At 39.0% G+C, this 13,232-nt stretch overlaps 1 protein-coding gene across 1 annotated transcript; it reads right to left on the bottom strand.

The window, feature by feature from the left end:
• Positions 1 to 3,248: 3,248 nt before the first annotated feature.
• On the bottom strand, positions 3,249 to 4,196 carry LOC308262019 (olfactory receptor 10A3; the record flags this gene model as incomplete). The annotated part of the gene is made up of 1 exon (XM_080694279.1): positions 3,249 to 4,196. The coding sequence occupies exon 1, from the start codon at positions 4,191 to 4,193 to the stop codon at positions 3,249 to 3,251; it is 945 nt and encodes a 314-aa protein (XP_080550405.1). The 5' UTR covers positions 4,194 to 4,196.
• Positions 4,197 to 13,232: the final 9,036 nt, after the last annotated feature.

Below are 13,232 nucleotides of genomic sequence, written 5' to 3' on the forward strand. Positions count from 1 at the left end.
GAGAAAGCTCTAGAGAACAAGCTTGGAGCAGCACTTCTTCATACGTCCACAGGGATTAAACACCTTTCACACAAGAGACTCAACTGCGCCATGCTATCTCCCAATAGGAGGTGTGAGCAGAGGCTGAAAGAATGTTGTAAATAGAAAAAGAAAGAAGTAGTGGGGTGAGGTGTGAGCAAAAGCAGGTGGCATAGAGGTGGAGGATCAATTGGACAAAATGCATACTTTGTACAATGGTGGAAAACAGGTTAAGGCAAGTATATCAAAGTATCTGTGCACAAAATCTGTATTATATCCGATTATCTTTTCCAAAAGAAATAGAGTCACTGAAACATTTTAGAAAAGAAATCATTTGGTTTCATACATAGAGCTTCTTGATTGGGAGTCAAATGGCCAGAACTGGTTTGTATGAGTTGGAGCACATCACTGAACTTTCCTTCTACCTCGGGGCTACACTCCCAGACCTATTTTATATTTTATTTGGAAACAGGGTCTCTTAGACTAGCGAGGCTGCCTTGGAACTTGCGCGATCCTCCTGTCTCCGCCTCCCAAGCACGGGGATTACAAACGTGCGCCACCACACCCAGTTAGTTTTGTAACTTATTTAAGGCCAAAGCTACATTATGATAATCATCAAGAATATAGACGGCACCCCATTTTCATAAGGGCACAGGTGCCTCCCGGAGCTGTAGTCAGCATGTTAGTGCCATTCTGTTCTGAAGCACTACTTTTCACACAGGAGTGGTTTTTCACTGAGTAAAGTTACAGCCCTATGAATATTAGTCAAGTCATATGCAGCATGTTTGGCTAAACCTTCAACTTGGAACTCACTACCAAAACTTGCCACTCAAAGGGAAAGTATAAAAAGTGGGTGAAACAATGAGACATTAATGTTGTTCTAGTTACCCTGTGTTTAGATTTTACCACATCCCACTTAGTGGGGGTTGTGCTTACATTGGCATTTGGGCTGATATATAAGGTCTTCACAAGTGCATTGGCAATTTCTCCAGTGATAAGGCAAGTATGGCTAGCCATGGCTTCTACACGTCCATGTTCATTCTCAAGGGGAGAGGAATGCACCTCCAGAGGTTAAATGACTCTGCCATCCCAAATAATCAGTGTCCTTAAGTATAATAGTAATATTGCATTGGTTAACAGAGATCAAAGGCAAAGATGTTACTACCATTATTTCTTTCTATACAGAGAAAAACTCCTCTTCTATCTATGTGAGTTGCACTTAGCTGCCGCAAGCCATCAAACACAGTTTACCCCATCACAGGTTTAGCATGTTCATTTGTTCTCATAAAAAAGTGGAAAACATAATAGCTAGTGTCCCTTGAAAAAGGTAATTTTCTAATCTCAGGTTATACTACAGAGACATAGTAACAAAAACAGCATGGTACTGGCATAAAAGCACACATGTAGACCAATAGAATAAAATAGAAAATAAAGAGACAAAACGGCACAGATGCAGTCACCTGATCCTTGACAAAAGTGCCAAAAACTTACAGTGGAGAAAAGACAGGGAAAACTGGAGATCCATGTATAGAAGATTGAAAATGGATCTCTATCTCTCAGCCTGTACAGAAGTCAGCTAAAAGTGGACCAAAAACCTAGGAATCAGACCAAATACTTTATAACTAATAGAATAGAACATATGATGAATTTTCCAATACATAGGCACAAGCCTTGTCCTTCTTAATAAGAACTATAAAGCTCAGGAAAGAAAACCAAGAATTAATAAATGAGATGACATCAAATTAAAAATCTTCTACACAACAAAGGAAATAATCAAGAGTATGAAGTGAGAGACCACAGAATGGGAGGAAAATATTTCCCAGCTATTTTGACTGACAGAAGATTAATATCCAGAATGTACAAAGTACTCAAAACACCACTAAAAATTAAATAACCCAATCGATAATGGGCAAATGAACTAAACACACATTTCTCAAAAGAAGAGAGGCACATGGCTAACAGGCATGTTTAAAAATGTTCAATATCTTTAGCAATGAGGGAAGTGAAAATCAAAACTGTACTAAAATTACATCTTATTTCAGTTTGAATGGCAATCATCAAGAATATAAATAATAATAAATGCAGGCAAGGATAAGGAGGAAATGGAGCAGTTAAACACTGTTGGTGGGGTTGTAAATTAATGCAATTATTATGGAAATTCCTTAAATGACTAATTATGAAACACCATATGACCCAGCTATACCACTCCTCAGTGTTTATCTGAAAGAAATAAAGTCAGCATATTATAGCATTACATGTTTAGCCATGTTTATAGCAGCACAATTTACAATAACCAAGTTACAAGACTGTCAACAAATCAATGGATAAAAACTGTGTATGTAGCCAGGCATGGGGGCACATGCTTGTAATTCCAGCATTCGGGAGGCAGAGACTAGAGGATCATGGTTCATGGACAGCCTCAGCTACTTAGTGAGGCCCTCCACAACTTAGTGAGAACCTGTTTCAAAATAAAGAATAAAAAATAGGGCTGAGGGTGTATCCCCTGGGTTCCATCCCTAGACCTGCAAAAAAAAAAAATGTGTATGTGTATGGGGGAAAGGTGCATGTAATGCCATGAGGAAGATTTGAATTATGTTATTTGCAGAAAAATAGATGGAACTGGAGAATATATGTTAAGAAAAATAAGCCAGACTCAGAAAGTCAATAGTTGTATTTTTTCTCTCACATATAGAAGCAAGAGAGAAAAGAGGATCTCATGAAAATACAAAGGACACCAATAGCTTAGAGGAAGAAGATTATAAGGAAGGGGAAAGAGAGGGAAGTACTTGGAAATTAAATTGACCAAATTATGTTATGTGCATGTATGACTATGTCACATTGAATATCATTATTACATATAACTTTAATGCACCAAAAAATTAAATACACAAACAAAACTACTCATCCAATCAGTATCTCTTAAGTGATCTATCACACAGAAATAAAAACATCAATACATATGAACATAGCATCATATTATAATACTCAGGTAATGACCAGAGTGTTCATAACAGAAATGGATGAATAAATTGTTATATCATTTGTAGTAAAAATACTCTTAAAACAAATAAAAATAATACAGTATTAAAAGAGAAAGATTCTTGCTATATTTTCAAGCTTCACAAAGTAAACATACTCTTATCAAAAAATGTAATCTGTTTTCAACATTTATTAAATTCAAATAGAGCTCAGATGGGCACTAAGCAAATGTCCCTCCGCCTCTCATCAAGTCAGAGTGTATGTAAAATCACTTTTCTCCACCATAACTTTTTCAAAGCCCTTTTCATCTCACTGTTTCGCAGGCTGTAGATAAGCGGATTCAGCAGTGGTGTAAGCAGTGAGTAAGCCAGTGACATCAGTTTCTTGGTTTCTGGTGAGTAGCTGGATTTGGGCTGTAAGTACGTCATGTTAGCTGTTCCATAGAAGAGGGTGACTGATGTGAGATGGGAGGCGCAGGTGGAGAAGGCCTTTTGCCTCCCAGTGGTGGACGGCATCTTCAGGATGGCAAAGAGAATTCGAATGTAGGACAAGAGTATCAACAAGAAAGGAACCAAAACAATCAAAATGGTTCCTGTGAAGGCATAGATTTCAAACAAAAAGGTGTCCGCACATGCAAGTTCCAGAACTGGGGGAGTCTCGCAGAATAGATGATTAATTTCATTGGGGCCACAAAAGGGAAAACTAAAGACCCATGTGGTCTGCACAGTAGCTACCATGATACCCGAGACCCAAGAGAACATTACTAATTTCACAAAAATCCTTTTGTTCATAATTATTGGGTAGTTCAGAGGATGGCAGATTGCAGCAAATCGGTCATAAGCCATTGCCCCCAGGAGAAAACATTCTGTCCCACCAAAAAGAAGAATGCAATACATCTGTGCAAAACAGCCCACAAAAGAAATGGTTGTTCTCTTGGTGGACAGGACCACCAGCATTTCAGGCATGATGGTTGCACTGAAACTCACTTCTACCACAGACAAGTTCTGCAGGAACAAGTACATGGGGATGTGCAGGCTCTGGTCCAGGGAGATGATGGCGATAATGATGACATTTCCCATCAGGGTCACCAGATAAATGACCAAGAAAACCCCAAAGATCTGCTCTTGGAGTTCTGGAAAGTCAGAGAAACCCAAGAGGATGAATTCAACCACGGAGCTCTGATTTTGTCTTCTCATTTCAGTGGTGGAGCCTTGTAATGTTCTTACACATGCAGTAAACAAAAAATGAAATAACAGAGTTCAAGTATGGACTTCTTGGTAGATGTAATGATACGCCATTTTGTTATAACTTCAGGTTGTCAATTTTGAAGAATGGCCAATAATTTATACTAGTGAATCTTTAAAATGCAAATGAAGAAATGAAATTTTTAGCTTAGAAATCTTGTTTTAAAAGTACAGAACAAGCCAGGTATGATGTCACACACTTGTAATCCCAACATTCAGAAGGCTGAGGCAGGAGGTTCACGGTTCACGGCCAGCCTCAGCTATTTAGTGAGGCTCTTTGCAACTCAGTGAGACCCTGTTTCAAAATAAAGAACTAAAAAATAGGGCTGGAAGTGTATCTCAGAGGTAGAATGCCCCTGGGTTCTATCCCTAGTTCTGTTAAAAAAAAATAAAAATAAAAATCTTATGCCCCATACAGAAATTTTCCAAAGGAGTTGAACTGTAGATACTCTTTTCTTCGATAAACATAAGTAAAATGGCTTCAAGAATATTGATTTCTTCTCAGGCTGGACTTGACTCTATTCATATTTTCCTTAGTGAGAAACTTTAGAGTCTGTTCTCCTTTGCCCATCCTTGTGATCATAAAGTGGTTTTTAGAATTGTAAAAAATACCATGTAGGGTTATTCTGATTCCATAGTTTAATATTACTCTCTGTCTTTTTATCTCCTCACCTTTATACATTAGGAAGTTCGTTAAATCATTACCTACTCAATGAACACTGATCAAGTACCAACCACTGAAGGAGCCTCTATACCTGTAGATAAACTTCACTTGTACATTCAACAGTGAGGTCTTCCTGACCACACTGCATGCCATGGCAGCCCCCACCTACTACCCAGCACATTAACTCCGATCGCCCTGGTTTTTGTTTGGGGATTTTTTTGGGTTGGGGAGTATTTTCCAAAACCTTCATCACAAACTGAAAGTACACATATTTATTTGGGCTTTTATGTGTAGTATCTAACTCCCCTTCTAGAATGTAAGCTCCTGGAAGACAAGAACTTGACTACTCTGCTGCCTAGAACAGGTAGTAGATGACATAATAGATGCCAAATCAAATATTCATTTATTTAGTCCTGGGGATTGAAACCAGGGTCATTGTACCACTGAGCTACACCCCTAGCCCTCTATTGCTCATTTTGAAACAAGATCTCCTGTCCCCACCTCCCAGGTACTGAGATTACAAGTGTGAACCACTGTGCCTGGCTAAACCAATATTTATTGAATGAATGGAGGAATACATTTTAAAAGTGAGTAAACCTAGACTCTACCCTTAAATAATATTATGTCTGAAGGGAAAAAAGCAATCAAAGGCGGAATAGAAAAGGGCCTATAATTAATATCAGGCTTCTGTAGACATTTCAGAATCCTTATTTGGTTGGAAATACTACTGGATTTGGAGCCAGTTCTGACTCTGTCAAAAGCTCCAAGATGAGTCTCTCTCACTCCCTGACCTGGGGTTCCCCATCTGCCTTGTGGGAAGCAGCAAAATAACCCTGGATATCCCTTGTGGTGTTGTCATGGTGTTTCTCTGATTTGTCGATAGAAAACTGTAGGCTTCAGGGCCTCCGCTGCTTTCGGATGGGGGCCAGGCTGGAGGTAGGTGGAATGGCAATGAATGGGCACGTAGGAGGCACATGCACTGCCTGAATCTCTTTAAATCGGCCCATCCCACACAGAGCTGGTCATTTTCTTCCTAATCCAGCTGCTCTTCCAGAGATCCTCTCTGGGGACTGAGGGTGTAGCCCATTGGCAGACCACTTACCTAGGATGTACTCTCTATCTCCTGGGTCTGAATCTCAGTTAAAAAAAAAAAAACATAGTCCCCCCCCTCTTGGCAAAGCTCTTCATTCTCCCCTGCCATCCCCTGCCATCATCATCACCTACATCAATTGTCCCTACATTCTCTTCACCGTCAGGACCAACATATCTTTAGACTCCAGATCCCTCTGGCCTCACCAACACTGCTCCAGCTTCCTGCCTCTCTTTACCCCTTTTTCTGTCCTAGATAGAACCCTGACTGGCTTTCCATGTTTTGTACTTGCTCCTACAATCTGTACCTCATACCTCCACCAAAATAATCTCATTCTCCCAACCCCACCCAGAACCTTCAGGTCTCCCCTGATCTGTAGAACTAAATGCCTACTTCTCAGGCTGACATTTAGGGGAAACAGTGATAACAACTGCTTTAGAAATGTGGATGAGGTAAAGATTCATTCTGAATAAACAGTGAGTGTGAATAACTATTACAGGATGTCATGGAGGAAGCGGGCATTCCCATAGAAGGTATGCTGTGACACCTTAGTACCAGAATAGAGGACCACTGGCCTTTGTGTGAGGCTTTGAAAACCAGAAGAATTGCAGTATGGGACATAAGGTAAACAGAAGGCAGAAGGAAACAACGAGCTGAAGGTAGGGAATGTCTTGAGTTTAGAAGAGAGTCAATGGCAAGCTGATTTAGTGAGTATCACCATGATTATATATTTAAGGTAAATATTCATATTAATGATAATATATTTTGAATTCCAAAACACCTTCTAAAGTAAGTAATATAGACTCTGTAGGAAAAAAATCCAAGTATGATTTCTAACAGACAACATGATATATTCAATTTCATATTTATAAAGCCAAATAAGTTTATAAAATAAAAAAACTGAAGCCTGATGTGCTCACACATGTCTTTTGTCCCAGTACTTAGGAAACTGAGACAGGAAGATCACAGGTTTGATGCCAGCCTCAGAGGCTTATCAAGACCCTTGGTAACTTATCAAGACCTTGTTTCAAAATAAAATAGAGCTTGAAGATAGGGAAGAAGCTCAGAGGTAGAATGTCCTTGGATTCAATCTCTAGTACCATGAAAAAAGAAAACTTAGAGACAGACAAGTTTTAGGGAGCCAATAAGGTAAAGTTATGAAACAAATTTCAATTGCTGATTTCATGAGTAATTTAAAAAACTGATCCTGAATGCTGCATCTTTTCCCTCTGACATTAAATAAACTATGTTAATTTGGCTAATTCATTGATATTTTCCACTGGCTCTAGCATTAATTTTCTTTATGACCATAAGAAACTTCCTCCTTTAGGTTTTGTCTTTCTACATGATTGGCCTTGCTTCTGACCACCCTCCATCCTACACCCTCAGCTACATATCTATAAGAACTGATGAAGTTATGCTCTCTTGTAGCCCTAATTATTTCCAATCTTTTAACTGAATATGAAAGACAATTGGCTTTTTTACCTGAGTACTGAATCATCACTTGATAAGTACCTCCAGTTGTCAGCGAGAACTATCCATGGTAAACTCACTAATTGCTAAATAAGCAGAATATTTACTTTCCTCACCTATGGATTGTCCCTGATTTTCATTCCATTTAATCAGGTGTTTCACCTCTTTAGTTTAAAAACACTCCCATAAATAAGACTCAGTGATGCAGTGCGTGAATTTTATAGCACTGCACATGAATTGCATCCCCTGGGAGAAACCTTCTCTAGAGAACTTACACTCTATTATACAGACTTTCCTCTGTGGAGATAAGGAAGTTCAGCTGCACAAACTTGGAACACCACTCCTCTGGGTATCTTCAGGGAATAATAAACAGCCCTTTTCACAGGAGACTGAATTCCATCATGACCTCCCCCATTAAAAAAATGAAAGCAGTGACTGAATGCATGTCAGCAAATAGACCCAGTGTAGGAGGGAGGAGAGACGTGGGTGTGAGTCTCAGTAACATAGACTGAAGATCTGACTGGATAGCTAGATGGCTTGTGTGAAGGTAGAAGATGTGTACGGTCAGTAGACTGAAGTTACTTTATGAAAAAAGTCTAGGTGTCATCATCAAAACTTTTTATATTTTTAGTAGAAATATGGAAACATACTGATGGAGATGGGAGAGAGTCTTTCAGATATTTTTTGTACTTGGAGCTTCTTTTATAATTTTTTATTGGTGCACTATAGTCATACATCTTAATGGAGTACAAGATGGTAGAGGTATACATGATATACGTGGCACACGTGCGCACATCACTCATTTAGCCCTTTCCCAATTCCCACCCCATGCCTTCCTCCTCCCTCCTTCTCCTGTTTGGCTTAGTGACTGACTTTGAATTGTTTGTGAATGTACATTATGTACATTACAGAATTTCTCTCTTCTCCCCTCTCATTACCCCCATTTAGGTCACCTTATTTGCTCATCCTTGATTTCTCCTCCTTTGTCTAGAGTCTCACTTGGAGCTTCTTGACTTGAAGTTAAAATATCTGGGCTAGCTATATGACTGAGAAAACCATGTAATTTCTCTGTTCTTTTTTGCGAAATAAAAGTGAACATTTTTATTGGTGCTTTATAATTACATATCATAGTAAGGTTCAAAACAATACAAACAGACATGCACACAGGTCTTGGTGAGTTTCCTTTCAGGTCCCATCCTGCGACCCACCCTCCCCTTACATGTTAGAGAGATTGTAGTGATGCCTTCATACATGAACATAGCATTATTTGAACTGTTTCCTTCATCAGTTCTTCCTTTTTCACTCCTCATTTTCCTCCCCCACACTCTTCCACTATTCTACTGGTCACTCTTCCTCAATTATCTAAAATCCTTTTTGTTTTCTATTTTCTCTCTAGCTTCCACATATGAGATCAAACATTTGATCCATAACTTTCTGAGACTGGATGACCTCACTTAACATAATATTATCTAGTTCCATCTATTTTCCTGCAAATGACATAATTTTGTTCTTCTTTATGGCTGAGTAAAATTCCACTGTGTGTATGTATCATGTTTTTGTTATCCAGCTCAAGATGGATCAAAGACCTAGAAATTATATTGCAAAAACTTTACAATTACTAGAAGAAAACATAGGACCAATTCTTCACACTAGTAGACTTCCTCAATAAGACTCCCAAAGCTCAGGAAATAAAACAGTAAACCAATAAATGTGATGGTATGAAGTTGAGTTAATGTTTTCTGGAGTTGGTTTGTTTGTTTGTGTTTGTTTGTTTGTTTATTTGTACTGTAGTACTAGGGATTGAATCTAGGAGCATGCTACCTCTGAGCCCTTCTATACCCTCAGCCCTTTTTGTTTTTTGTTTTGAAACCAGATCTCACTAGGCTGCTAAGAACCTTGCTAAATTGCTGGGACTGGTCTTGACCTGTTGTCTTCCAAAGTACTAGGATTACAGGCACAAGCCACCATACCCTAATAAGATAATGTTTTTTAATTGTGCAGTCTATATGAGTCAGGGACTCAGTGTTTAGTCTAAACTGACTTGAACAATCAATATAACCTTAGCTCCATTCCAGAAGAGTATCAGAATAAATGTGTCTGCAAGTGTGGTTTTATCCAAAGCTCTGATAATGTGGCCAGCCCCTGTGTTTCTCTATTTCTTATCTCTGCTTTCCTAAAGTAGATTCTCTCATCAAGGAAGACTTCTCTTTCATCAAGGCTGCCAACACTTAGGGGTATATCCCACTGTATCCAGTAAGAAATTTAACAATCATCCTGAGGAAAGGGAACTTTCATTCACAAAACTGACCCAAATTTGGGTGTGGTGGCACATGCCTCTAATCCTAGTACTTGGAGACTGAGACAGAAGGATTGCAGGATCAAGGACAGCCTCAGCAACATAGCAAGGCTCTCAGAAACCTAGCAAAATCCTGTTTTAAAACAAAAAGTCAAAAAAGGGCTGGGGATATAGTTTGGAGGTAGAATGATCCTGGGTTCAATCCTCAGTACCAAAATAAAAAAAACTCTAAAGGATTCCTCCTATATTCTATATTCTTCATTATGGTGGGATTATATATACATCCATGAACCAGATAGATGACTGTGAATGGGGTGGGGTATACTGCCTAATGTGTAATTTTTATAGGATCTACTCCACAGATGAGTATGGCATCAATCTAAACTACACATACCTGAAAAGGTTTAATGAAAAACTGCCAAAAGAAAGTATTGTCCATAGAGGTAGGACATCAACAAATGATAATTATTCAATGCATGAATGTCCTATACATATAAAAAAGTGCATTGTATACTCTATTGTATGAATATAACTGGATGTGGTGGCAAATGCTTGTAATCTTAATACTTGGGAGGCTGAGACAGGAGAATCACAGATTCAAAGCCAGTCTCAACAATTTAACTAGACCTTCAACAACTTAGTGTTATTCTGTTTCAAAATTTTAAAAAATGGCTAGGAATATAGCTCAAAGGCAGAATTACCCTGGGTACCATTCCAGTACCAAAAAAGTAGATGGTATGAATTCAAAATAGTAAGATGAATGCTGAGAACCATTAAATTTGTATTAGCTGTTTTTATAAGATAGACTGACCAGAAGGAGAAATAAGGTGAAATGGATGAGGTAAAAAATAAATATTAGATGGGCGTGGTGGTGCACACTTGTAATCCCAGCATTTGGAAGGCTGAGAACAGAGAATCACGATTTTCAGACAGCCTCGGCTACTTAGGTCTCCACAACTCAGGGAGACCCTGTTTCAAAATAAAAAATAAAAAATAGGGCAGAAGGGTGTCACTTGGATGTTGAATGCCCCTGAGTTCCATCCTCAGATCCGCAAAAATAAATAAATAAATAAATAAATAAATAAATAAATAAATAAATAATACAAGCCGGGTGTGGTGGCCCATGCTTGTAATCCCCACGCTTGAGAGGCGGAGACAGGAGGTTCATGCAGGTTCGAAGCCAGCCTCCACTGGCTTAAGAGACCCTGTTTCCAAATAAAATATTAAATAGGTCTGGGAGTATAGCCCAGAGGTAGAAGGCCCCTGGGTTCCATCCCCAGGACCACCAAAAAAAATCAATATTACAGAGGATAACTTGATAATCCTGGTGTATGTGTTAGGTGAAGAAAAGATTTCAAGTGTTGATGATGAAAGAGATGATAGAGAATAATAAGAAACAAAAGAGTCCAAAAATGTCTCACTTCAAAGGCTTTGCACACCTTTGTGGCTGGGTCCTAAGTCCAGATGAGAAAGGAAGTTTCTTGAAAGAAGTCAAGAGACACAGAGGCATTCTATCTTTGAAATACAGCCCCAGCCTGATTTTATTTCTTATTTGGAAACAGGGTCTCACTACTTACTGAGGCTGTCTTCAAACCTGTGATTCTTCTGTTTCAGCCTCCTAAGTACAGGGATTTCATGTGTGCACCACACCAAGCCCAGCCAATGAAGGACTGCATGTGTGTGTGTGTTGGGGGGGGGGGTCCACAGGCCTTCAACCTGTAATCTACACTCTCAGACCAATTTTATTTTTTATTTGAAAGCAGGTCTTTGCTAAATTGCTGAGAGCCTTGCTAAGTTGCTGAGGCTGGCTTCAAACCTGCGACCCTCCTGTCTCAGCCTCCCAAGTACTAGGATTATAAGTGAGCATCACCATGCCCAGCATGAAGGAATCTTTATTGAACTGACCATCCCTTTATTGAAAGAGTTAAAGTCTGACTAGAAAAGGCATTGCTGTGAGCACTATACAGATATGCCAGTTCCCTTTGGCCATAATAAGAAAATTCATTGTGTTGGATGTGGTGGTGTAGACCTATAATCCCACAATTTGGTAGTCTGAAACAGGAGAATTGTAGATTTGAGGCTTCAGCAAGGTAGGGAGACTGCCAGCAACCTAGTGAGACCTGGTTTCAAAACAAAAAAATAAAGAGGGCTAGCATTGGAACTCGGAGGTAGAACATACCTGGGTTGAATCCACACACAAAAAAAAATGGGGGGGGGCACTTTCCTCTCTAGTATTATATTAAATAATTTCCTCTGTCATGAACTTAATGGTCTAACTTTAGATTCTAGTTGGACTTCACCAACTAGTTGGTAACAAACACTTGTAATCCTAGTTCTGAGAGGCTGAAATAGGAGGGATCTCAGGTTCAAGGATAGCCTTAGCAACTTTAGGAGAACTTCAGCAACTTAGCAAGACACTGTCTCAAAATAAAAAATAGAAAGGGCTAAGGATATAGCTCAGAGGTAGAATGCCCCTGGGTTCAATCCCTGGTACCAAAATTAAACAAACAAACAAAAAGCAGTAATTGAGGGAACCAAGAATTTAAGAATACACAATGAAGAAAAGATATCTGTCTCTTCAATAAATGCTTATGGGGAAACTGGGTATCCACTAAAAAAAAAAAAATGAAATTGAGCCAGACGTGGTGGTGCACACTTGTAATCCCAGCATTTAGGAGGCTGAGACCGGAGGATCACGGTTTGAGGACGGCCTCAGCTACTACTTAGTGAGGCCCTTTGCAACTCAGTGAGACTGTTTCAAAATAAAGAATAAAAATGGGGCTGGGGGTATAGCTCAAAGGTAAAATGCTACTACACTCCATCCCCGGTACCAAAAAGAAAAAGAATGAAATTGAACCCTTATCATATACCATACATTAAAATCAACTAAAAAAATGGGTGGAAGACTTAAATGTAAGATCTAAACCCATAAAACTGCTTGAAGAAAACATAGGGGGGAAACTCTTTGACACTGACATTTGCAATTCTTTTTTTTTAGATATAACTCCAAAAGTTCAACAACAACATAAAAAAAGTTGGACTATAGCAAACTGAAAATCATTTATGCAGCAAAGAAACACCCAACAAAATTAAAAGACAGCCTATGGATTAGGAGATAATATGTGCAAATCCTATTTCTTTTTTTTTTTTTTTTGTGTGTGTGTGTGTATGTGGTACTGGGGGTAGAACCTAGTGGCTTTTCTATATCTGGGCTATACTCCCAGACCTATTTTTTAGAATTGGGGTCTCACTAAGTTGCTGAGAGCCTCACTAAGCAGCTGAGTCTGGCTTAGAGCCTTGTGACCCTCCTATCTCAGCCTCCCAAGTGCTGGGATTACAAGTGTGCACCACCACACCCTGCTGCAAATTCTATTTCTGATATGGAGCTAATATCAAAAATATGTAGGGAATTCACATAACTCAAGAGCAAAGAATCAAATTGCTTGTTTTAAAATAGGCAAGCAACGC

Source organism: Muscardinus avellanarius, assembly GCF_963383645.1.
Source record: "Muscardinus avellanarius genome assembly, chromosome: 1".
In the NCBI taxonomy this organism is placed as follows: Eukaryota; Metazoa; Chordata; class Mammalia; order Rodentia; family Gliridae; genus Muscardinus; species Muscardinus avellanarius.